This window comes from Schistocerca gregaria, chromosome 2, assembly GCF_023897955.1.
Source record: "Schistocerca gregaria isolate iqSchGreg1 chromosome 2, iqSchGreg1.2, whole genome shotgun sequence".
NCBI lineage: Eukaryota > Metazoa > Arthropoda > Insecta > Orthoptera > Acrididae > Schistocerca > Schistocerca gregaria.
In genome coordinates, this window is record NC_064921.1 from 738,334,262 (window position 1) to 738,359,261 (window position 25,000).

General features: G+C 41.8%; 1 protein-coding gene across 4 annotated transcripts in view; it reads left to right on the forward strand.

The window, feature by feature from the left end:
* LOC126334897 (Golgi pH regulator A) overlaps nucleotides 1–25,000 on the forward strand; it is a 150,043-nt gene that overhangs the window by 50,931 nt on the left and 74,112 nt on the right. For all 4 annotated transcript variants that reach the window (XM_049997602.1, XM_049997604.1, XM_049997601.1 and 1 more), the window contains 2 exons: nucleotides 7,367–7,473; nucleotides 20,635–20,860. In XM_049997602.1, coding sequence (XP_049853559.1) covers nucleotides 7,367–7,473; nucleotides 20,635–20,860 — 333 coding nt within the window. The remainder of the gene's footprint in view (nucleotides 1–7,366; nucleotides 7,474–20,634; nucleotides 20,861–25,000) is intronic.

Here is a 25,000-nt window from a genome sequence, read left to right on the forward strand (position 1 = left end):
TTCCCCTACTTCCACTGTCTTATAAATTGCCAAAGGTTCAACTTACTTGATACCAGCTTGACTGAGACTAATCCCAATTTGAGCCAAAAATTGTAGGATTAAATTCTGTCAATATTTGTAGGAAATGACACAGTTGCTACATAATTGATGTTGCAGTGCACGAGTTCTATGAACTCTTAACAGGACTACAAATAATTGATGCATTCAGAGCATACAGTCACACATAAAGATAGTTTTGACCTAACTGGAGGGCATCCTGGATGAATATTAGCAGAGTATGTAGTTACAAGTATTTCCTGTCTCTGTTAGCAGAGTACAAATGTACAGCGGCATGACAGTAGACTGGACTGTGTATATAGTATGTCTGTCTGAGAATATGAAAGGCATATCAATCCTCACACATTAAGAGCTCTTTGCCATTATCATATCCAGTTTGAGTATTCTCAGTGTAAATTACATTTATAATAAAACATTTTTCATTTTCTGCAGTCATGTCATTACAAAATTACATGGCTAAATGATGTGCCCAAACAGATGAGAAAAAGTATTTATTTTTGTTTATACCTCATTTTCATTCCAGACTAAATTCAGAATGATCATCGGTAAGTGATGTGGCAACTCAGTTTTATTTGCAACCATGAACATTAGTAAAGCAGACCCTATTCTTGCATACAACAAAAATTATTGATGGGAAAATTTGAATTTCAACCTGGCAACTTAAGAAACCCATTTAATGGTATAGAATTGCTTTTGGAACAGTATAATTTCTACAGTGGGCACCATTCAAATAATGTCAGAGGAAAGCAATGAGTACCAAACAGCTGATTGTCACTGATGTGGTTAATGTTGCAACATTGTGCCTGATTAATACAGCTGTCAGCAGAACTAGTTGCTTATATTCAACAGTAAAGCAACAGCTACAGCTGCAGCTGCCACTTATTTGATTAGGAAGCAAATGCAGTAGTACACCAAGATCTTCCAATTTTTCTGTCACCTCTGTATTGGACGCAGGAATGTGACAGTGAACCAAGCACACAGGCAAGGTCCCATTTTGTCATTGGGGAGTTATATGTTGGTGACAGTAGAATTGTTCTGCAGTCTGTCGCAAATGACAGTTCTGTAAACTTTTTCAGTAGTGTTTACTGAGAAGCACACTTTCTTCCCTCCAGGAATTCATATATTTGAGTTCATGGAGTGTTTCCTTAATGCTCACATGTTGATTGAACCTACCAGTAACAAATACAGCAGCATGTCTGAGAATTTATTCAATATTTTCCTTTAATGTGGACTGTTCCCAAACTCTCAAGCAATACTTAAGAATGACTTGCACAATTGTGTTACACGCAGACTCCATTATAGATGAACTAAACTTTCCCAGACTTCTTCCAACAGATTAAGTTGAGCATTTGCCTTACCCACAACCAATCTTACATGCTTGTTCCACTTCATGTCACTGTAAATTGTTGGGCCTAGTATTTAATCAACATTAGCAGTATCAAGCAGCACACAACTAATGCTGTATTTGAACAGTGCAAGATTGTTTATCCTGTCATCTGCATTAAGACACATTTTTCCACATGTAAAACAAACTGCCATTCATCACAACAAATAGAAATACTATCCAAGTCATCCTGTGTCTTTCTATTATCACTGGATTTTGACACTTTCCTGTGTACTCAAGCATCATAAGCAAACACTCTGTTGATCATTTATGTACATAGAGAACAAGAGCAGTCTGATCACTCTTCCCTGAGACACTCCTGACAATGCTGTTATATCTGATGAACAGTTGCCATTCAGGACTATGTTATGAATTACATTAAAGTCTCTGAGCCACTCACGTTTTTGAGAACATATTTCATATATTCAGACCTTCATTAAATGTCTGCAGTGTGGCTCTGTGTCAGATGCTTTTTGGGAATCTGGGAATATGGAATGTACTTTTTGCCTTTCATATATAATTCACAGGATATAATGCATGAAAAGGGCAAGTTGAGTTTTACAAGGGTGGTGCCTTCTAAATCCTTGTTGATTTGTGGATAGAAGCTTTTCTGTTTGAAGGCTGTCTATTATTGATCTTATAATTAAATGAAATCCTGCTTCAATCATTAGTGTAGCTCTCTATTATATTAAAACTTAGAATATGCTCAGCAACTGTACAGCAAACCGACATGAAATATATTGGACTACAATTTTTTGGGTCCATTCTTTTATGGGGTCATGCTTTTTCCAGTCACTTGGGGCTTTCTGCTGGATGAGAGATTCATGACATGCAAGATAAGTAAGGGGTCAGTGTTGAAGAGTACACACTGTAAAGCCAAATTGGGATTCCATATGAAGACATGTGTGGGGAAAAGGGCTAAACCTCAAATGTAAATACTCAGAGATAAGTGTTGCCATCTGTTCATGCGTACGGGAACTATCAAATTTGACATTGGTATCACCCCTAAATATGCTATTGTGATATTTAGGGGTGAGATCAGTGTCAATTTTGTTAGTTCCTGTACCAGCAACGGATGGCAACATTGATCTCTAAGCTTTTACATTTGAGGATTAGCCCATTTTTCTGTGTATGTCTTTACATGGGTCTGGTGCCTTATTTGTTTTCAACCATTCAACTGCTTTTCAGTGCTGGGAATGCTTATCTGTATCTCCTCCATATGGCAATTTGTATGACATTCAAAAGATCACACATGTCTGAATGATCCTCCTGCATCAATAATTTATTAAATGCAAAATTTAGAACTTCAACTTTCATTTTGCTACCTTCAGTTGCCACACCACACTAGTCTACAACAGAGACTGGATAGAAACCTTTGACCAGCTTAGTGATTTGGAATTTGTTATATGCTTCATGCATCAGTATTTTTATAGATGCACAAATTTCTACAAACTTTAGCCTGACAATATTTCTGCATTCTTTTTTGAACTGAGATAAGCTCTGGTTTCTTGGCATATTTAAAATATTGTTGTTGAACCACAGTGATTCTTTTCCATCCTCAATCCTCTTATTCAGCGCATACTTCTCCAGAGTGTGATTTACAATCAGTTTAAACGTTGTCAATAACTGCTCTACATCCATTATAATGGAACTAAATGTGGCCTGTTCCTTGTCTAAGTAGGATGCTGACAACTGCTTAACTACTTTCCTAGCCTTCTTAGGGATTTATTAATTTTAGTAACCATTGTGGCTCCGATATCTTCGTGACTGCCAAGACCTGTCTCTCTGCTGACGCTGTCGATAGGCTCAGGCTTGTTTGTAGTTTTCTTTCCTTCTCATCCCGTATGGTAAGTCTCCCCTGACCCGCAGTTCTGGGTGACTTTTCCAAAATTTACCCCTTTTCCTTGACCTCACAGTCCTTTTTCTTCACGCCTCTTCCTTTCCCTCCAACTCTTCTGCCTGAAGAAGAAGCCACTGGCTCCGAAAGCTTGCCAATTACAACTGTATTTTTCTGTGTGTGTTCTGCTACCACTTGGTGAGTAGATTTTTTACCTATTCAGTTTTGATTTTGATAGACATAATATTTTTTGCGTTGCAATGAACACTTCCCCTGCATTTTAGATATATATTCCACCTCATCAAATATGTCTGAGCTTTCTACTTTTGGGTCTCATTCAGCTCTCAGTTCTGAATGTAATTTGAGCAGACAGCTTTCCTGGCTGGCAGCAAATTCAGTCACTTTGTTATGAATGCTTTGGCAATTTACTGTTAAAAACGCGACATTCAAAGTCTCTCCACTTTTTATAAAATCTGATTGCTCTCTCTGCATGTTCACTGGCGAGTGATCATCATAGGACGTTACATACCATAACATAGGTCCAGAAACCTGCAGCAAAGACCATCATAGAAACAGTGGAGCCTCTTGTTGAGATCTACCAACCAAAGAATCCTGATTAATTCTGGTTATTATATGGCATATTGTAAGCTCTGCTTGCACCCTACAAGTAAGGCCAGTAATCTTCACCACTTGTGGCAGCCACCTTTTGTAACTGAATATGACCTCAGAACCCTAGCGACAGGGATCATTGGTGCCAACATGAGCCACAACTTGCAGGTGGCAACAACGTTCACCTTCATTAGCTGCAGGCAGGTTGTCTTCCCCATCTTGGATGAGGCTCCTTGGCAGACGTGCTGAGTGTACACTGGACTTCTTTCCAACTCTCAATGCTGTTCCCTAAGGGGATTCATATCACACCTAACATTGGAGCTCAGATAACTAACAAACCCCTCACCCTGTGTGCCAGCTCAGACCTCGCTGCAGGAGTGGCCACTTGACCATTTGTAGGATGAATGGGCGAGGGCGGAGTGTCAGTTTCCACATCCTGAAGTGAGTACAGTTCCTCTCCATCAGGTATGCTGAAGTTGCCTCCGCAGCAGAGCTCATGAGGCAAAAAAGTGTGACACTTGATGTGCACCACTTTCTCCACCACCACTATACCCTGAGGCAGCGGCCTGTGGTTACTAACAACATCTTCAGCTGTTTTTGAACTGCAGACAACTCCTCCTGTGCACATAGATGGTAAACATACTCACTATCCATCGTAATATTAAAATTCAAAACTACACAACTGTGATGTTACAGGTGGTGCTAAGCTACCCTACAGAACTATGAACTACAAAGATTGAAAACAATAAACAAAAACAAACCCTGTTTGCAGTACCAAACTTCCTAAGATAACAAATGCAAGCTAATAGAAAGCATTCATACTCTCACTGATGCTATTTTACTGAACAAGAGCAGACAAGGAAATTTTGTGTGGTGTGCTGTGGAAGTTGCTTCTGGTATCAGTGTTCTGTCCCTGTTTTCCTGCTCCATTTGAGAATTGTGCACATGAACAATATCTGTCTGTCTGTAAGCTTCCATATCAGTTATAATTTCTCTCATTTTTCATGTTATGGTTATTCTGTGAGATATATATACACCAACAGGGGAAAAAAAGAAAAAGGAAATGATAACACCAAGCAGAAGGTGTGTGACACAAGCAAAAGTTAAAAGGCGTGTTTCTGCATCTAAAGATGATGTCTATTCAGATTTCACAGCAGTTGCATAAGAGTGGCACTAGTGGTGCCTCTATGAGAATGCAAATCAAGTTTGCTTTAAATACATGCAGTAACACTCATGAGTGTTAGTTACCTTTGAGATGGATATGGTGAGTTAGTGTTAGTCAAGAATTCCTTTAAGGTGACAAAGGTGCCATTGTCAGCACCTCTCTGAGTTTGAACAAGGTCTTGTATTAGGGCTAGGAGAAGCTGGATGTTCTTTCTGCAGTATTGCAAAAATACTTGGGTGGAATGTAGCCACTGTACACGATTGCTGACCGCCATGGTCACAAGAATGTATGGTTGCAAGATTACTGAGTTGTGGATGGTTACGTGGCATTACTGAGAGCGAAGACCATCATTTCAGCATATAGCTCTGACACATTGTAATGCAGCTGCAGCAGAAATTTGAGCAACAGTTGACACCACAGTGGCACAGCAAACTTCTACAAATCAGTTATTTCAATAACAGCTCCAAGTGAAATGCCCTGTAGTGTGCATTCCACTGGCCCCAAACCACCTCCATTTGCAACTTCAGTGGTGTCAGGCAAGAGCTCATTGTAGGGCATAATGGAGGTCTGTTGTGTTTTTGATGAAATCTGGTTCTGCCTCGGTGCCAATGATGGCCGTGTGTGGGTTAGGAAGAGGCCAGTTGAGGGCCTGCAACCAACCCGTATGCATGCTAGACACATCGGACCTTCATCTGTGTTTATGGTCTGGGGTGCAATTTTGTATTACAACAGGAGCACTCTTGTGGTTATCCCACACCCTGACTGCAAATTTGTGTCAGTATGGTGATTCGACCTATTGTGTTGGTATTAATAAACAGCATTCCAGGGGTTGTTTTCCAGCTGGATAATGCTCACCTGCATACCACTGTTGCCATCCAACATGCTCTATGGAGTGTCAACATGTTACTTTGACCTGTTCGATCACCAGATCTCTCTCCAATTGAGCACATTTGGGACATCATCAGACGATAACTCCATTAATTGTCCCTGTACTGACTGACTTAGTGCAACAGGCATAGAATTCCATCCCACAATCTGACCTGGCACCTGTACAACGCAAAGCATGCACATTTGCATGCTTGTATTCAATGTCCTGGTGGTTACACCAGTTACTGATGTACCAGCATTTCACGTTTGTGATTGCTTATCTCATGCTTACATTACCCTGCAATCTTGCAACATTAATCACTTAAATATCTTACCTAGGCGAATGTGTTCTCAAAATTTCATTAATGTACATTAATTATTTTTTGATGTTGCAACTGTTTTTTCGTTGGTACATTTTCTGTCCTATGTGGTGGGGGTAGAAACTGTTAATTGTACTTACTGTACAGCAAACCACAGGAAAGTAAACACATGTTTTTTTAAGAGACTGAGTCCACAAAGTGAGCGAAGCCCTAATGAGTCCAGGACATAGCAAAGTTGGTGTAGTGATAAAACAGTTCCAAATCAGTAACCATTCGAGACCGGAAACAAACGAAGTCAACTTGGCTGTGCAGTAATGTGATAAGAACAGCTACAAAGTACACCAAGGAATAAGCTATGCCATAAGCCAGGCCACAGGCTCAGCACCAAACATTTGTCACTGTATGGTGCCACGTGAAATGCATATCTTGGCGGTGAGTCCCCTGGTGAGGAAGCCCGCAGCAGCCACTTGCAGTCTTAGTACATCTGATGTTTCCATGCCCATGTTAAATGGGGAATCTGAATCACTGTGAGATACAAAAATATATATCTAAAAAGAAATATATTGCCTGAATGTTTTTGGAAAGTACACTCTCAGAATTTTAACCATAATCCTCTCCATGATCCTCAATGCCACTTTGGCAGGGTCTGCCATTGGAGTCTGAAAAGCATCTACATAATACTGTAATGTTTGATGAGTAAACCTGTGATGATACGCACTGTTCTTGCTTGGATCCTCTATATCTTCTCTATTAGTCCTACCTGGTGGTATCCCATATTGACAAATATGACACAAGAATAGGTTAAAAAAAAGTATTTTGTTAGCCACTTCTTTCCTGAATGAGACTTTTTCTTAGGATTCTTCCAGTGAATCTCATCCTGTATCTGCTTTTTCCTACAAAGGTTTTTTGCTATATGGAAAGTAGCTAATTTTTGCATGTTTATGCTGTGCTAAACAATAAGATACAATCAGAACTACTTCATTGATTGCTTGATAGATATTTCTTTTTCTCATTGCCATTCAAGCACACAGTTTTTTGTAAATTAATGACATTCAGGATAATTTTTGCGATTATTTAATACATGAAACTGTTCTAGGTATCACTTAGGTTAATTCTTTTTTTTCCAGCTCAAGATACTTCCACTGGAATGTTGGATTGTATCTGATGTTGTTCATGGTGATAGTACTTATACCATTTTATATTGGCTACTTCATTCTGAGTAATATTCGTTTTGGTAAGTATACATTCTGTTTATCGGTGACAGCACCTGTATGCTTAATTTTCTCCATCTCTTTGAAGATAGTGCACTGGGCTTGCAGCTGAAAGATTTGATTATGGAAGTCTTTCTTTCCTTGCAACAGCTATTTTCTTTATGCTTTTCTTAAAGAACAACTGGTCTCCTACACCATCATAAGTTATTTATGATCAAAAGAATACGTCAACAATTGAACTATTAATCAGCTTCAGGTAAACCTGTATTGGTGGAAACCTGTACTAGCCATCTACACTTTTCACAACTCCTGATCACAACTTACCACCCTTTCACACAGTAGGCCTTGCATCCAGATGTGGTGAGCTCAAGCAACTGTGTATACATTGAACTTTATGTGGCCTCTCACATAAAAGGTGTGCGTCTTTGCCTTCAGCTCACTGTAGCTATCATGCAGTTTGTGAAGTGAGCTGTCACTGCAAGTTAGTTAGTGAGTTACATGTTCCATGGTTCACTGTACACCTTAGATCGCGATGATGTAGAATGAGTCATTTTACATTCACATCACAAATTAATTTGTCCATGCAATTACATTTGGAACGTTACAAAAAGAAAATAAATATACAGATGTGAATTAGTAATTCCTACTCACCATCTTTACATGTTACAGTAATACAAATTATTCTATGGAACAGAAGTAGTTCTCAAGGAGAAACTTCCTCAGTTTGCCATCAAATTTTACGTTGCTGCCTGTCAGACATTTTGTGTCACTGGGTGAGGTATCAAACATTTTTGTTGCTGCTTTGTGCATCCCATTTTGTGCTAAAGACAACCATAATGTGGAGTAATGAATGTCATTTTTCCCTCTGGTATTACAAATATGTATCTCATTTGTCCTTTTGAACTGTTGTGGATTTTTTACAACAAATTTCATAGGGAAAAAATATACTGTGAAGCATTAGTCAGAATGCCCAACTCCTTGAACAGATTTCTACAAAATGTTCATGGGTGAGCACCACTTATTATTCTTACAGCATGTTTTTGCACATTGAAGACTTTCTTCCTCAAATATGAATTATCCCAGAACATTATTCCATATGACATTGTCAAATGAAAATATGTAAAATATGTCAATTGAGTTGTCTCTCCTCAAGATTTGCAATTATTGTAAGTGCAAATGTAGCTGAACTAAACTGTTTTAGGAGTCCCAAAATGTGTTTTTTCCAATTTATATTCTCATCCATATGGACCCCTAAGAGCTTTGATAGCCACTGACTGTCAGTCGTGCATGGTACTGCTTATCACTCTACACACATTGTTTTGCTACACTTCGGTATGACAGCAACTGTGTTTTTCTGCCTGTTGATTACATTGCTAGTTATACAATATTCCATATTTTTTTGAAACAAAGAAATTTATTTTTTTCTCTTCAGAGTCACACTCACCCTGTTTTTTGTAGTTATTCCGCATATTGGTGTCCCCTTTTTGAAAGAATGATTGTAGTGTAGTTCTGTGGACATCCCCAATATATGCTAAAAACTGAAAAATATTCTCAGGATCCATTTGAATTGTCTTGTGAAGGCAAGGGCAACGGAAAGCCCCCTAAATGTAATGAAGAACTACTTACTGAGTGACCCAATTTTGTTTTTTGGCACTAATGACCTTGCTGTTTAGTGCCCTCTACCATAAATTATCATCAGCTTAATTTTTCCAACAGGCAGCAGTTAAGCTACTATTTGACATTGGAGCCATAGTCAGTGGGAGTTTGATTCAGTGTGCCAATGACTGGTAAAATGAAGCAGCTCACTGCATCCATATGCACAGTCTTCTGGGTGAAAAGAGCCTTAGTCGTATGCTTATATTTACTAGTACCTTTATTTCTCAGTGTTGGGTGTTACCATATTAGTTATTAGACACTGTTGTGAATGAATAAAGGCTCTGAAATTCAAATTTTGGGTTCACTAGCCATTCCACTGAGGATTTTTTAGGAAAGGGTCTTGTACAAATGATGAACTGATTTTCATATTCTTCCATAAATGTGCAGTCTGGAAAAATTGAGCTTGCATTTAGGACTGTGGTTATGATGTGAGTGCCCTAATACAGACAGACCTTTGATAATTTTGTTAAAGGTGTATAAGATGGTAGTTTCTTCAACACTGTTACTCCTGTTCCTTTTACCTGTGGTTATCAGAACTTCCACTCCTCTCATATTACCTTCATTTTGCCACCCAAAGAAAGAATGTTTATGTAGCTCTAACCTCAGTTTTGTGATTTTGGCACCAGGAAAGACATATGCTTAGGGATTATTACTAAACTGAAAAGAATCGGTGACCACACAGAAAATATAGATGTAAATGGAGGTAACAGGAAGAGTATAGCCATTTAACAAAAGATGATTCACTTACTCTTCTGCCAACACAAATATGTTTTCTATGTAGTATTGTTATGAACAGCAAACTATCAACTGTGAAGGAGGCTAAACAACAAAATACTTTGAATCTAATAAGCATACTCTGTGCTTATGATGGCAATAGTAGTTATGATTATATTTCTGGAAGGAGGTGGACTTCCATCTTAATAATAATCCTCTCAATGCATATGGTGATTCTGTAAGCACATGATTCAGTCATTGTTACTGTTGACCACTTTTACTTTAACAGAAAAAGCTTCATTCCCACTTCTGCTGCGGAATCATTTCATCAGTGACATTTCAACAAAGGTGTGTCTGCACAATGCCTTTTTTCTGTTCAACTTTGCACAGTCACTTACATTTCCAACAGCGTATCTATACATATGCATTTCTACAAACCTAATTTTCTAAAAACGGAGCTCACACATGAAAACACATTGCTTCCCAGGTTTAGGAGGGAATCTGTTTCACCCTTTAGCAGGTGACAGGCATTTGGTACCCATGAGTGTTTCGTTGTGTACTATGTCGGCATTATGCTGTAAGGCAGTTTGTGTGAAATAATGTCTGTTGACTCCAAAGAAAGCACACTGAAATTTATGCATGCTGTAATTTCTTGTGAGAGTTGTGTAATCAGCATTTTATAAAATAAAATACAAATGAACTATTGAAAGTCAATTAACCTTCACAGAATGACCATGGATCTCCCTTAAGTATTTCTGCTTCAGGAATAATCACTGAAATATTTTGTTTTTAATTGCAGCTTAATTAGCTCAAACTGGTATATAGGTTGCTGGTTGTCAGCTAATGAGCTATTTTGCCAATTTTGTCTCTGCGATTTTCCAAGTGGGAAATCGTAAGTCTTGCTGTGACCTCATTGTGGAATTTGCAAACAACACGTTGCCATCACTTTGATTTCTTGTATCTACAGTCATCTTGTGATTTCTGTTTGTCACGCCTTTCATCACAATAAACAGAACAAATTTCTGAGCAAAGAATGGATATGTAGCAGACTGCTTGAACGATTAGGCAACATGTGGGCATGAGAACACACTTGAATTTGTGTGCTCTTTCCATTAATTTTTGTGCATACACTTTAGTTCCCATGTGTCAGATTGTTCATGAGGGAAGAGGCATTGTGTTTGACATACCTTAATGTTGTCAGTCTATAGATCTTCACTTTTCCAAGATTTTTAATATCTAGAAATTACATATTTGTTTGTGTTTTTTTTAACACACCAAACTAGTGAGAATTTATAAATCTGTGCAAGTTTAATGTAGGGGAATGAAAAGTCTGTCAGAATTTGATAATGTTGGAGTAGAGATAACAACTCACTGAATAGTAAGTGGCAGTGAGTCATAAACAAGACTAGAAACTTTGAATACTTGGTGGATTTCAAAAGAATCCTTTTCCAAACTAGAGTACGTGCACATGTGCACGCCCCCCCCCCCCCCCTCCCCCACTCACACACACACACACATACACATGTGCACGGGACTGTAGGTCTGCAGCTTGACTGAGGTGACAAGTTTTATTGGGGGGAGTTGGCAAGGGAAGAAAGGAGGTGAGGAGTGGGAGGAGAGTGAAGACTGGAGAAAGATGGCTGGCAGCTCAATGGGAAGCAGCACATCTATGGGGTAAGAATGAGGTAGGGGGAGGCAGCAGATGCATGGGATAGCAATGCAGTGCGGGCATTGGCAGCAGTGGGTTTGTTAGCGTGTTATGGTGCTATGACAGTGATATGGAGAAATGGATTGTGGGAGAGAGAGGGGGCACTGACAGAGCATAGGAAGGGGAGAAGGAGGAATGAATGGGTGCAGGGTGGATGAATTTACAGTCCTGGGGCAAGATGGAAGTGGGTGTGGAGTAGGGGTTTGGCGGATGTTGAGGCCAGAAGTATTGTGGGTGTTACGGACCTGTTTGTAGAACAGCTGCATCTACATAGTTAAAAAAAAAGCAGGTTTTGGAGGGGCTGGGGGACAGGAGGGGGGGGGGGGGGGCAGGATCCACATGGTACAAATTGTGAGAAAGGCATTGAAATTGACAATGTTGTGCTCAGCAGTGTGTTTCATCACTAGGTAGTCAGCATTACGTGATGCCTCTACTATTTGATGAGTTGAAATGTTTACTCGTAGATTACCACATTATGAAAAGTATAGTTGCTACTCACCATATAGGGGAGATGCTGAGTCGCGGATAGGTACATCAAAAAGACTGTCACAAAATGAGCTTTTGACCTACAAGGCCTTTGTCTGAAGTAGAGAACACACACACACACACACACACACACACACACACACACACAAACGCTAATGCAGATAACATTTCACATGATCACATCTCTGGCAGCTGAAGCCAGACTATGAGCAGCAGTGCGGGATGGGAGAAGTAACCGGGTGAGCGTAATGAGGAGGCTGGGGCAGGCAGGGGGAGTGATACCAGGGTAAGGGTGAGGGATGTTAAAGTGCTGGTAGTGAGAGCATGTTAGGACATGGTGGTAGAGATGGTAGGGCATCTAGGTGCAGTCAGGAGGTTAGACAGAGGGCAGGAGAGACAGTGTGGACAGCAGAAAAGGAGAGAAGTAAAAAGACTGGGTACAGTGGTGGAATAGAGAGCTGTGTAGTACTGAAATGCTCCTCTGTGACCTGACGGTGGAACTTTGGCAGGTGGAAAGATATGACAGAGGAGATCTGTTTTTGTACAACGTTCGGAGATGAATTACGGCCTGTAAAGGCCTCAGTGAGATCCTTGGTATATTTTGAGAGGGATCACTATTCACTCCAGATGTGACAGCAGTGGGTGGTTGTGCTGTATGGAAGGGACTTCTTGATATGGAATGGGTGGCAGCTATCAAAATGGAGGTACCGCCGGTGGTTGGTTAAGGTTGAGATTGACAGAGGTACTGATTAGCCATCTTTGGGGTGGAGGTCAATGTCGGCTTGTTGGGTTGAGTAGGACCAGGTGAAGCAAATGGGGGAGAAAGTGTTGAGGTTTTGGAGGAATGTGGATAGGATGTCCTTGCCCTCGACCCAGATCAGGAAGATGTCATCAATGAATCTGAACCAGTTGAAGGGTTTATGATTCTGAGTGTTGAGGAAGTATTGCTTGAGATGGCCCATGAATAGGTTGCCATAGGATGGTGTCATGCAGGTGCCAATAGCCATGTCTAGAATTGTTGTTAGGTAATGCCTTCAAAGGAGAAGTAATTGTGGATGAGGATATATTTGGTCATGGCAACTAGGAATGAGGTTGTTGGTTTGGAATCCATTGGGCATTGGGAAAGGTTATGTTCATTAGTGGGAAGGCCATGGGCATTAGGAAGGTTGGTATAAAGGGAGTCGGCATCAATAGTGAGGAGCTGGGTACCATAGGGTAAAGGAATAAAACTGTGGAGAGTCGGTGGAGGAAATGGTTGGTATCTTTAATATTGGAGAGTAGGTTGCGGGTAATAGGCTGAAGGTGCTTGTTCATGAGAGCAGAGATTCTCTCAGTGGGGGCTCAGTAACCACCACAGTGGGTCAACCTGGGTGGTTGGGTTTATTGACTTTTTGAGGAAAAGTTCATGACTGTGTTTCAAGTCTGTTTCGGTTCTAAGACTGTGTGGTGGTGGGAGTGGGTTTTGGTGGGTAGAGTAAATGTAGCAGGTCTGGGGGACAGGGTTTGTCAGCTATGAGGGGATGTGTGGGAGGTTTGGTGGTTGTTGTTGAGGTGGTGGACAGTGGTAATCCAAGGCGGCAGTAGGAAGTGAGCAAAGTGGAGTGTATTTTGAGGTAGCGTTATGCATGTTGCTTTAGTTCCTGGAGGGCAAGAGTTTGTGTGCGTTAATATGGGATCCAGGAATCTGGGATTGCATAGCAGGAGATTTTTATGGATGGAGACAAGGTACTGCAAGGAGGTTTGGGTTGACTGATATGGTTTTGAAGGACTGTGTTGGTGAGGCATAAGGATTTGCAGAATCTGAACAGATGGAGGTCATTATGGAAGGAAGGGTGGCAGCCAGAGGTGGATAATTTGATGGTAAGGCCATTTGGTGGGATGTGTTTTCCCATTTTTTTTCCACCACCATGGATCCTTGCTCCTTCCTTCTGCGTCAGTAGAGAAAAGTTTCCTTATCTCTAGCCACAACACAGTCCCACGTACTATTCCTATGTTTTTGCTTCGCTCATAGCAAATGGCCTTATCAAATTATCCACCCACCATCGCCCCAAAGATGGTTAGTCAATATTTCTGTCCATCTCAACCCTACCAACTATCAGCAGTACCTCCATTTCGACAGCTGCCACCCATTCCATACCAAGAAGTCTCTTCCATACAGCCTAGCCACCTATGGCTGTTACATCAGCAGTGAATGAGAGGTCCATCTCAAAATATACCAAGGGTCTCACTGAGGCCTTTAAAGACTGTAATTACCCTCCCAACCTTGTACAAAACAGAGCTCCTGTGTTACATCTTTCCAGTTACCCGATACCTCCCAAGTCCCACTGTCCAGCCAATAAGAAGCATTCCACTTATGATTCAGTACTATCCACAACTGGGGCAACTGAATTACATTCTCTGCCAGAGTTTTGACTACCTGTCGTTGTGCCCTGGAATGAGAAATGACCTACCCACTATCCTTTCCACCCCTCCCACAGTGGTATTCCGCTGCCCACCAAACATACACAATATCCTCATCCATCCCTACACAACGGCTGCTCCCAATCATTGCCTCATGGCTCACATCCCTAAATAGACCTAGATGCAAGACCTGACCCGTATATCCTCCCACCTCCATATACTCCAGTCCGATCATAAATATCACCTATCCCATCAAAGGCAGGGCTTCCTGGGAAACCAGTCATATGATCTACAAGCTAAGCTCCAACTGCTGTTCTGCATTCTACATGGGCAAGACAACCAACAAGATGCCTGCCCGCATGACTGGCTAGTGACAAATTATTACCAAGAAACAACTGGACCACCTCTTGCTGAGCACACCGCCTAACACAACATTCTTCATTTCAATGACTACATCATAGCCTTTGCCATCTGGAACCTTCTCACCAACACCAGCTTTTCTGGATTGTGTGGGTGGGAACTTTTTTTGCATTATACCCGATGTTTCCGTAACCCACCTGGCCTCAACCTTTGTTAGTCATTGTCCTTATCCATATGGCCCCTTCCCTTTTCCCATTCCAGGACTGTGCAACCCTCTATTTCAGCACTGCACCCAGTCTTTTTACTTCTCTCCTTTTCTGCTACCCTCCCTCACTCTGTTGCCCCCCCCCCCCCCCCCCATCTAACCTCCTGACTACACCTAGCTGCCGTACCATTTCTCCACTTCGTCCTTCATGCTCCCACTAGCAGCACTTTACCATCCCCCATTCCTACTCTGCTATCCCTTCCTCTGCCCCTGCCACAGCCTTACTCCCACCCTGTTGCTTCTCCCGCACTGCTGCTTCTAGTCTGGCTTTGGATGCCAGAATTGATATATTCCATCCTGGATTTTCCATTGTTTGGTTTTACTTCTAAATTATATACAAGTACAAAGTAGTTCAGTGCAGCAGCTGCTGAATAATGCTTTCTGTGGTTATGTACCTGAGAGGCAGCAGAATGTAGGCACTCTGCAGTGTGTGTGTGCAACTTGTGCTGCCTGAGAACCACCCATCTGTTCCATTTGCAAGAGTGTAGGCTGGGCAAAATTAAATTTCATGATTTGTTTCTAAAATTCTTTCTATACTTAGAAGCACTGATTCTTAAGGTTTTCTTTTTCAAAATCTCTGTATCAATTTACTGGGACAGGTAATATGCAGATGTAGCGCACTTCAGCAGATTCCTGTGAATGAAAAGTCTTGGCGAGTTCTGCTTTTGAATATTCCTTTTGGTTGCTATCAGTATTAGCACCTTCCTTGTGGTGCGGCTAGTGCACCTGCTATTTTGCAAACATTTTTAAAGCAATTGACTATGCCTGTCCTGGGTTGCATTAATTATGTGGATTATATTGTTGTCATGGGCTCCTCCATGGTTGATCACTTGAAAAATTTGTGCACGTTTTTTTCCTGTCTTACAGTCTGCAGGCTTTGTTTTCTGTCTTTTAGTCTGCAGGCTTATGGCATATCCTCACAATTTTTCCCCCCTTCTATTGTTTACTTGGGGGCTCAAGGTTTTGTGTGATTGGGTTTGCCCTCTGCCAGACCACATTTCCACTGTTACATTTATGCCTTATGCCTCGCCCCTCATCCACCAGGGAGCTTCAGGCCTTCTTATGGAGGATAGCCTACTGCCAAGAATTCCTGCCTGGGGCAGCCACATTGGCCCACCCATTGCATGCCTTGTTATGCAAGAAGGTGCTTTTTGCTGGAACTCGGACTGCAAACATGCTTTACTGCTCTTCAAATGTTGAAATCCAAACTACTCTTGGTCCCTTGTTTAGCTATGTTCTCTTGTGACCAGCACATAATTTTGGTAACTGACGCCTTACAGTGTGGCATCAGTATGGTCCTAGTGCACTGATATGCTGACAGCTCTGAATGACCTGTAGCTTTCACCTCTAAAACTCTCAGGCCAGCCCAGCAGCATTACTATCAGGTGGAAAAAGAAGCTTTTACCATAGTCTGTGCTCTCCAGAAATTTCATGTTTTCTTTCTATGGATTCCAGCTTCAACTTATTACTGACCAATAAATCTTTGGTTTCCTTCATTAACCCTCACACTTCCTTGCCCGACAAGGCAGCACACCACCTACACTGCTGAGTGCTGTTCTTGTCTCACTACTATTACGAAATCCACTATAGATCTACGTCTAAACAGCCAATGCAGACGCCTTGTCCCACCTTCCTGTGGACACTGATCCCAACTTTGATCATGAAGAAGTGCTTTGCTTCCATTTTGATACTGAAACGCAGGCCACATCTGAGGTTTTTCCAACTATGAGCTTGTGCATAGCGGCTGCTGTGGCTACCAACACAGTTCTCTGCCAGATGGTTTGGTTTGTTCAACAGGATTGGCCATAAAACTGCTGGGTTGTGCTTTGGACCTCCTGCATAACTATTTTTCGTTACAGTGTCACCTCTGTTTTTCACAGTGTTTTGCTGTTGCCCGTGGAAGACCTCTTTCTTAGAGTAGTCATTCCTGCCGCATTATGGCATATGGGTCTATGCCTTCTCCACCAGGACTAGTGGAGAGTTTCACATACTAAACAGTTAGCTAGGAGACATGTTTTTGGCCAGGGATTGATGGCAAAATTGTCAATTTTATCACAGCTTGTGAGCAGTGTGCCTGACAATAGACAGCTCACATGGCATATCTGTCTGCTTGGCCCGCTCCATGCCAACCATGGGAATGATTTCATGTAGACTTTGTAAGACCCTTCCTGAATTCCTATTGGCTCTTGGTTGTGCACACATTTCCCAAGTTTCCTAACGTTCTCTGTTGTTTGTCGATGTCAGCTAGGATCACAATTTGTACACTTTTGAGGGTTTTTTCTATTGAAGATTTCCCGTGTACCTTAGCTTCTGATAACGGCTACCAGTTTGTTTCTCACACCATTCAGTTATTTTTACCTCATCATGGCATGGCTCCACCATTCCACACTCAATCAAATAGCGAGGAGGAATGACTAGTGCGTACATTCAAGTCCCAAATGAAAAAGTTTGTTCTGTATTATTTGCCAGATGACATCCTTCTACGTTTTCTGAGCACTTGTCGCTTCATGCCTCGGGAATCAGAGTCCAGCTTAGTTACTTCCTAGCTGGCAACCAGGAACGCTACTCCACCTTCTTCTGCCTGCATTGCAACTCCCTTGATTGGGTTCATCCTATCAATTCATGATGGGATCATCAATGTTTGGTCACTGGCCCAAATGAATACCGTACACTGTTGTCCATTGCCGGGGATGCCGTCTATGTGATGCCCATAAGGCCGGCCAGCTGGTGGTGCATCACTTTGATCAGTTGCACTCTCGCTTGCAATGGGCAGCTACTGGTTCGCAGGTGTAACCCCCTGTCGCCATAGCCTTCCATGTTACCCTCTGCCTTGAGCCTGTTGTTGCCTGCTGTGGAGGTGCATCCATCCCATTGGCTGCCTCCTCCACTTGAAGAGCCCTCAGGTTCCAGCTTCCTGGTTCCAAGCATCGGACCATCTGTGGCCTCAGGTCCATTGCCACAGCCTGTTGCTCCGGATAGGACACTTCAAATGGCCGCTTTTGCATTGTCATCTCAGCCTCATCGCCAGTGGATCCAGCACCGTTTACTCTGCACCGGGCCTTCCCTTCTGCTGATGACACCGAGATGACGATGGCACCCTCTCCCCATGTGGTATTTTCAGGTGCCACATGGGCCCACTGCCCTTGGGCATGTTCCCATCTCTGCACATTCCAGCCCTATGCTTCGGTGCTTGCTCAACACATCATCCCGTCCCTGCCTTTGTCACCGGCTGTTGCTGCTCAGGATTCAATCGATGTGATTCACATTGTGCTGCTGGTGTCTCCTCCATCGCCTGGGCACCCTGTTCACGTAAGAGAAAGGTGTGCTGTATGCTGCTAGTACTGCATACGAGTGCGAGTGCGCTGATCTACTTAAATCAATTGCCAACTGTATCGGCTCATGTCAGCCACTAGAGGCTACCTGTAGGAATTGTGCACATGCCATCTACCAGAGACACGCTGGTGTATGCATGGAGCAACACTGACTTGGTTTCTCTATGTCCTTTCAGTTTGTACCTCTCACAACAATTCTTCTGTGTATCGTTTACATTCCGTCTTCTGTATGACTCTTTTGTCTTGTTACATGTGGAGTCACAAGAGGCTTGGTGCAAGACCTGCCATATTCATCTACCCAGCACATCCTTCTGCAATACCATCACAAACTTATTCTATTTAATATGAGGCAGAGCCACCTGTGAAAGCAGCCATGTCATGTAACAGCTCTGGCACAGGTTGTGCACAGGATTTAATGTAGACATGACCACCAACCAAAAAACCATCCAAGTGAATGGTCACCACAAAACTGTAGCCAACAACAGAGGTGACCATGCAGTGTTAGAACATGCTGCCGAACACTGTTTACATTATGCCTGCAGTGAAACAATAAATTTAGTTAAAATGTGTTAATAAATATTTAGAATTGGTTTGGTGGCTAATGTCCACACAAACTGTTTGGTGAGAGGTTGTGACTATGGCCACCCACATGGCACCATCCTATGCTAACCTATTCATGGGCCATCTCGAGGAATCCTTTCTAAACACCATAATCCAAAACCTCTCACCTGGCTCAGATTCACTGATAGCATCATCATGATATGGACTAAGGGTGAAGACAACCTATCCACATTCCTCCACTACCTCAGCACCTTCTCCCCCATTCATCTCATCTTGTCCTACTCAACCCATAAGCCACCTTCCCTGATGTTGACTTTCACTTCAAAGATGGCTACATCAGCAGCACCATCCATCTCAAAGCTAACAGCCACCACCTAAACTTTGACAGCTGCCACCCATTCCATACCAAGACATCCCTTCCATACAGCCTAGCCACTGGTGGCCATTGCATCTGTAATGATGAGCAGTCCCTCTTGAAATATGTTGAGTGTCTCACTCAGGCCTTCACAGACCATGATTTCCCGCCCAACTTTATACAAAAACAGATCTCTCATGCCTTATCTCTCCAGTCACCCACCAACTCCCAATCCCCCTGCGGGCCCAGGGGTTAGAGTAGGCCCGAGGTATTCTTGCCTATTGTAAGAGGTGACTAAAAGGAGTCTCACACTATGAGTTCGAGTCCCATTCTATTGTTTGACCTGCCACTTTCAAAATTCTACAGAAGTGTGGGCCATACGGGAAAGGATGCCTTACGTGGTGCACGAGTGCCCTTAGATTCGATCTCCTGAATCTCTTGTCATGGCTTTGCATCCCCACCTGTGATTCAACTATTTAGGCGAGGACACTTTCCAGGGTATTTCATCTTCTTCTGCTGTCTCCTGTCCTCTTTTGCCCCCCATGACAATATTGGATTTCTCTGCACCCAGTATCCAGCACAGTAGCCGGTCCGTTGTGGTGGGGCTATTATGTACCCATTTGGTGGTAGCCCCCTGACAACACAGGGATCACACTGCTGAGGCCTGAGCTATAAAATCCCCATCTATGCCAAGGAGTAGATGCTTGTCTTCCTGGGGCATCAGGACTCCTGGCAATGGCCATCATGCCAATTGGCCTTTGTTGTGGCTGGGTGGCACCCATAGGGAGAGCCCCTGATCGGAGTGGGTGGCATCAGGGCGGATTACCCGCAATGAAGCAGACTAAGTCATCTCTTACTCATGACTGTATGGCACCAGCAGTCTCTAAGAAGGGCAAGATAGATAAATGCCAACAGGTTTGACCCTAAATCGTTTCCCTCCCTCGCTACACCATGGGAGGAACGTAGGGCTACAGAATGGAGAGAGCCATATTGTCTCGGTTTTTAGTCTGTAGCAGAACTGTGTGTGTGTGTGTGTGTGTGGTCTGTTTCTGACAAAGGCCTTGTTGGCTGAAAGCTCACTTTGTGACAGTCTTTTTTGTGCCTATCTGCGACAGCATCTCCGTTGTATGGTGAGTAGCAATTATTCTTTTCATAATATTGTTACATTCCATCCTGGATTTTCATTTTTTGAGAAAATATTCTTTGCATTTTAATACATTCAGGAAAAGAAACATGCTTGAATATTATTCTCCATTTTATTTATATGGTGCAAAGTGTGGTGTGATATTATGCAATTAGATTGCAAATGAACAAATGATCAGACTATTATTTACTCTTTCTCTATAGTGAGACGACAACTTATTCGACCCCTTACTGTGCTGATCTGGTTGGTTTACATCTACTTCTTCTGGAAGATTGGAGATCCATTTCCAATACTGAGTCCCAAACAAGGCATACTGTCCATTGAGCAGGGGATCAGCAGAATAGGAGTTATTGGAGTCACTGTGATGGCCCTGCTATCAGGATTTGGTGCTGTTAATTACCCTTACACATCAATGGCTTGCTTCATCAGGTAATACTTCCTTTAAGGTACTTTTTTCTGTTAGTTGTTGAACATATGATTGACAGAAGCAGAATACAGATCTTAGAGTAGGGGAGTTGGGGATTGCTATAAACTGGAGATAGAATTTGTTTGCTTATTTGTAGAAAAAGAAAAATGATTTGTGTACATTTCAAGTCATTAATTCTACTTCAGGTAGATGTCTGGGAACACATTAATTAATAGATTTTCATGTTGTGGCAAACATAATGAAATGTCTAGGTTTTATTAATTTACATAATTTTTATACCACTTGTCTTCTACACTGATTACAAAACGTTGTAGAACTTCATAACATGTCAAGGTGTTATTATTATTATTGCTATTATACAGTGCATATGACCAGCAAGTTGTTTCATATTGACTCTTTTTATAGAACAATTTGGAATGAACCAAAAGATATTTGCAGTATGTGCACATTTGTGAACTGCCTTGGTTTATACTGTATGAACTGCAAACTGTCATTGTAGGCTACATATTTATTTTAGATTGTATTGGTTTCAACCTGTGACTGTCTCATTGCTTATTTGTGTATGTGCCATGTCTTTACTTTATCTGCCTATAACTACTGTTTCATTTATTTCAGAATGTAAACACTTCATGCCTCTCTATGTCTGTTAGTGCACAATTTCAGATGCTTAAATTCATGTACATTCATCTTTGTCCATATATAGCAGGGGTAGCCACACAGGCCTCATGAGCTGCATGTGGCTCTTGCTCTTATCTAGTATGACCTACTCTTGTAGCAAGTAATATGATTATTTGAGTAAAATTGTGATTATTGCTATTGCCCTGACAATTATGGTCTGTGAGAAGTGTAAATATTAAACGTAGATGAATGCATAATGTAAATGTAAATATAAAAGATCTACCCACCAAGCAGTGGCACACACACAAAGGGATTTGACCTTTACAAGCTCTTCGGAGCCAACGGCTTCTTCTTCTGGTGGAAGAGCTGAAGGGGAAGGAAGAGGGTTGAAGGAACAGCACTGGACTTCTCAGCCCACTCCCTTCCCCTTCAGCTCTTCTGCCAGAAAAAGGAGCCATTGGCTCCAAATGCTTGTAAAAGTCAAATCCCTTTGTGTGTGTGCCATTGCTTGGTGGGTAGATCTTTTATCTATGCAGTTACATTATATTATCAATAATTGATTATTTTTGTTGTTAGATGAATGTGTGATATACACACTGTGCTGTCATACAATATATTAATTCACCACTGATTTGGACCATCTTCACAGTGCTAGCAAAAAATAGAAAGAAAGTGAAAACTGCGAATATCAACACAAATTACATTTTTGTGAGAATTTTTAGTTGGAAAAATTAAGTGTACATATGAAAAATATCTACTGTGACAACTTCACGTCACACATCTTTTTTAAATTTTTTTAATTTTTTATTTTTTAAGGGAATGAAACCTGTAACAGCAGTAAGTGAACAGCACCATTTGCTTAGGCACAACACCACCCTGTAGGGTAACACACAAATGTTGATCACAGATTCTACAAGGTCAAAGAAAAAGTTCTAAAATATGTGGACGCTATAGTACAGTCACAGAGAGATAAACATGTTCTCAAATTACAATAAAAGAGCTACAATAGAAGAAGACATAAATAAATTAAAATATATTTTTCCCCTCTATACAAATTTTCTTTTCTTCTTCTTTTTTCTTCCTTTTTTCCTTCTTATAATTTTTTCCTATTTTCTTTTTCATTTCTTTTCAGTACAACATTATATAACATAATAGTCACATTACACTATTATAATGTTGCATGATATAATGTCACATGATAAAAACGAACCAACCATTTGGTGAGAACCACCACATATAAAAATATACGTAGGCATATACAATTATATGCAATACAACAGGCGTGTGATGCTTTTGCAGTGTCACTTGATACTAAAATGTCACATGATAAAAACAAACTTACCTTTTGGTAAGACATACGTCATACGAAAATGTACATAGGTTTTGATGTTTAACAGTTATATTAGGCAATCCAGCTACCATGAATCATACAGACTGGCAGCAACAAAACAACTCCAATGTCAAATTCATATCAGAGGTTCGAGGATATAAATAGTGTAATCAAATGTGGAATTGTGTTCTGCATACAGTGTTATGTAATATAATAATCATATGATACTATTAAAAATCCAGTGAAATTAGAGCATCACATAACAAACCAAGACAGGGTGTATACGACCTGGGACAACCAGGAGATATGGGAAAAACCCGGGAACTTTTTAGAATTCCGGGAATTTTTCATTCTTTTAGTTTTCAGTTAGATTTTCATAATTTTGGCTCGTAAGAACCAATATTCTAACAAAGGATATTACTGTATGCCGGTATTGCAGACTAATACTGCAGCAATAAGACATGAACGAGAGAAAAAAAAAGAAAATAAAACTTAAGTTACAAAGGAAATGTGCCGTATACAACAACAAAACACAGTGCTCATACAAGCGTCTGCCAACAGCAAAATGTGTCAAAGGCTTTAGGAAGACTGAAATGCTTCAGAACAACAAATTGCCTCCGATGAGCGTGATGTCACAATTGTTTACATTAGATTTCTTTGAGCAGTTGCGAGCGGGCTCATGCGCATGCACAGTTCGGTCGCATACGAGCAGTACCTTCTCCTACTTCTGGCTACGGAAAAGTGGTTTTTAGCTGTATAAGCAGTAGCATGAAGCAGCCAGATGCTACACGGAAAGATTTTACTGGCGCACCCAATCCGCCGGATTCACTCATGCGCAAGAGACCTAGATCTAGGTGGCGGAAGAGGGGAGGAGCAAACTGAGGTGTCAGCCCTGGGTGGCAATTTCAGGGTGGGGAGGGGGTGGGGGGGTGCCAAATTCATATTCTTGAGGAAAAAGCTTGTTTCACACAGTGACTAGCATCCAGCGCATGTAGGTCTATCGATTATTCATTCATTTAAGTAGCAGTAGCTTACCGAGACATGGAGCAATAGGAAAGTAACCGCTTTTGTGTCATTTACGAGTTCCTAACCAGGAGCGAATTTTATTGTATCATCTGTGTGCTTTAATAGTTTAGTTTCTTGAGTTTCTGCGTGTAAATTTAATATTTAATAGCCACAGTTGTCACGTTTTTACTTGTGTCGGAAAGTAAACTGATTTTGTGACATATTACAAGTTCCTAATCAGGGGCAAATTATTTAGTTCAGTAGTTAGGTTTACGAATACCTGCACATTACAAGATGCAGTTTGTGAGTTTCCATCATGGTCTAGAGTAGACTTTTGCAGCACGTGCCAATAGTCAGTTTATCTGCATAGTTTAGTTTTCCATGGACTTTAGTATGGACAGGGACTGAGAGCTGAGTTGGTGACACTTTGCTCTAAGCTTCCGGCTGTGATGGCTTCGGTTAGACAGCTTGAGGCTGCAATGGATGGGCACCACTGTTGTGGGCCGGCTGTGGGAATCCAACGGACGTCCAGCATGTCAGAGTCCTCCGATCAGTCCTCACCAGTGGCCAACCCAGTTACTGCTCACACTGAGGCTTACCCTTCACCTGTGGTCGAATGGGAGGTCGCCCCAGGGTGAAGCAGGCGTTGAAAGACTTTCCAGGTGGCTGCACTAAGGCCTCCGCGGTTTGTATGACAAACAGGTTCCAGGTGCTGTCTGTGGCTGACACTGTTGCTGAGCCAGATGCTGTCGCCTGTCCTATTTCAGAGGAAACCACTCGGCCTGCAAGATACAGGCAATCACAGAGGGTGGGATTATTGGTAGTTGGGAGCTCCAACGTTAGGTGTGTTGTGAGACCCCTTAGGGACTTGGCTGACAAGAAGGGTAAGAAAACCAATGTGCACTCAGTGTGCATACCGGGTGGAGTCATTCCAGATGTGGAAAGGGTCCTCCCGAATGCCTTGAAGAGCACAAGGTGCAGCCAACTACAGGCGGTTGCTCATGTCGGTACCAATGATGTGTGTCACTTTCGATCAGAAGAGATTCTCTCTGGTTTCGAGCAACTGACAGTAGTGGTAAAGGCTGCCAGTCTTGCTTGCAAGATGAAAGCAGAACTGACCATTTGCAGCATAGTCGACAGGACCAATTGCGGACCTCTGGTACAGAGCCGAGTAGAGGGTCTGAATCAG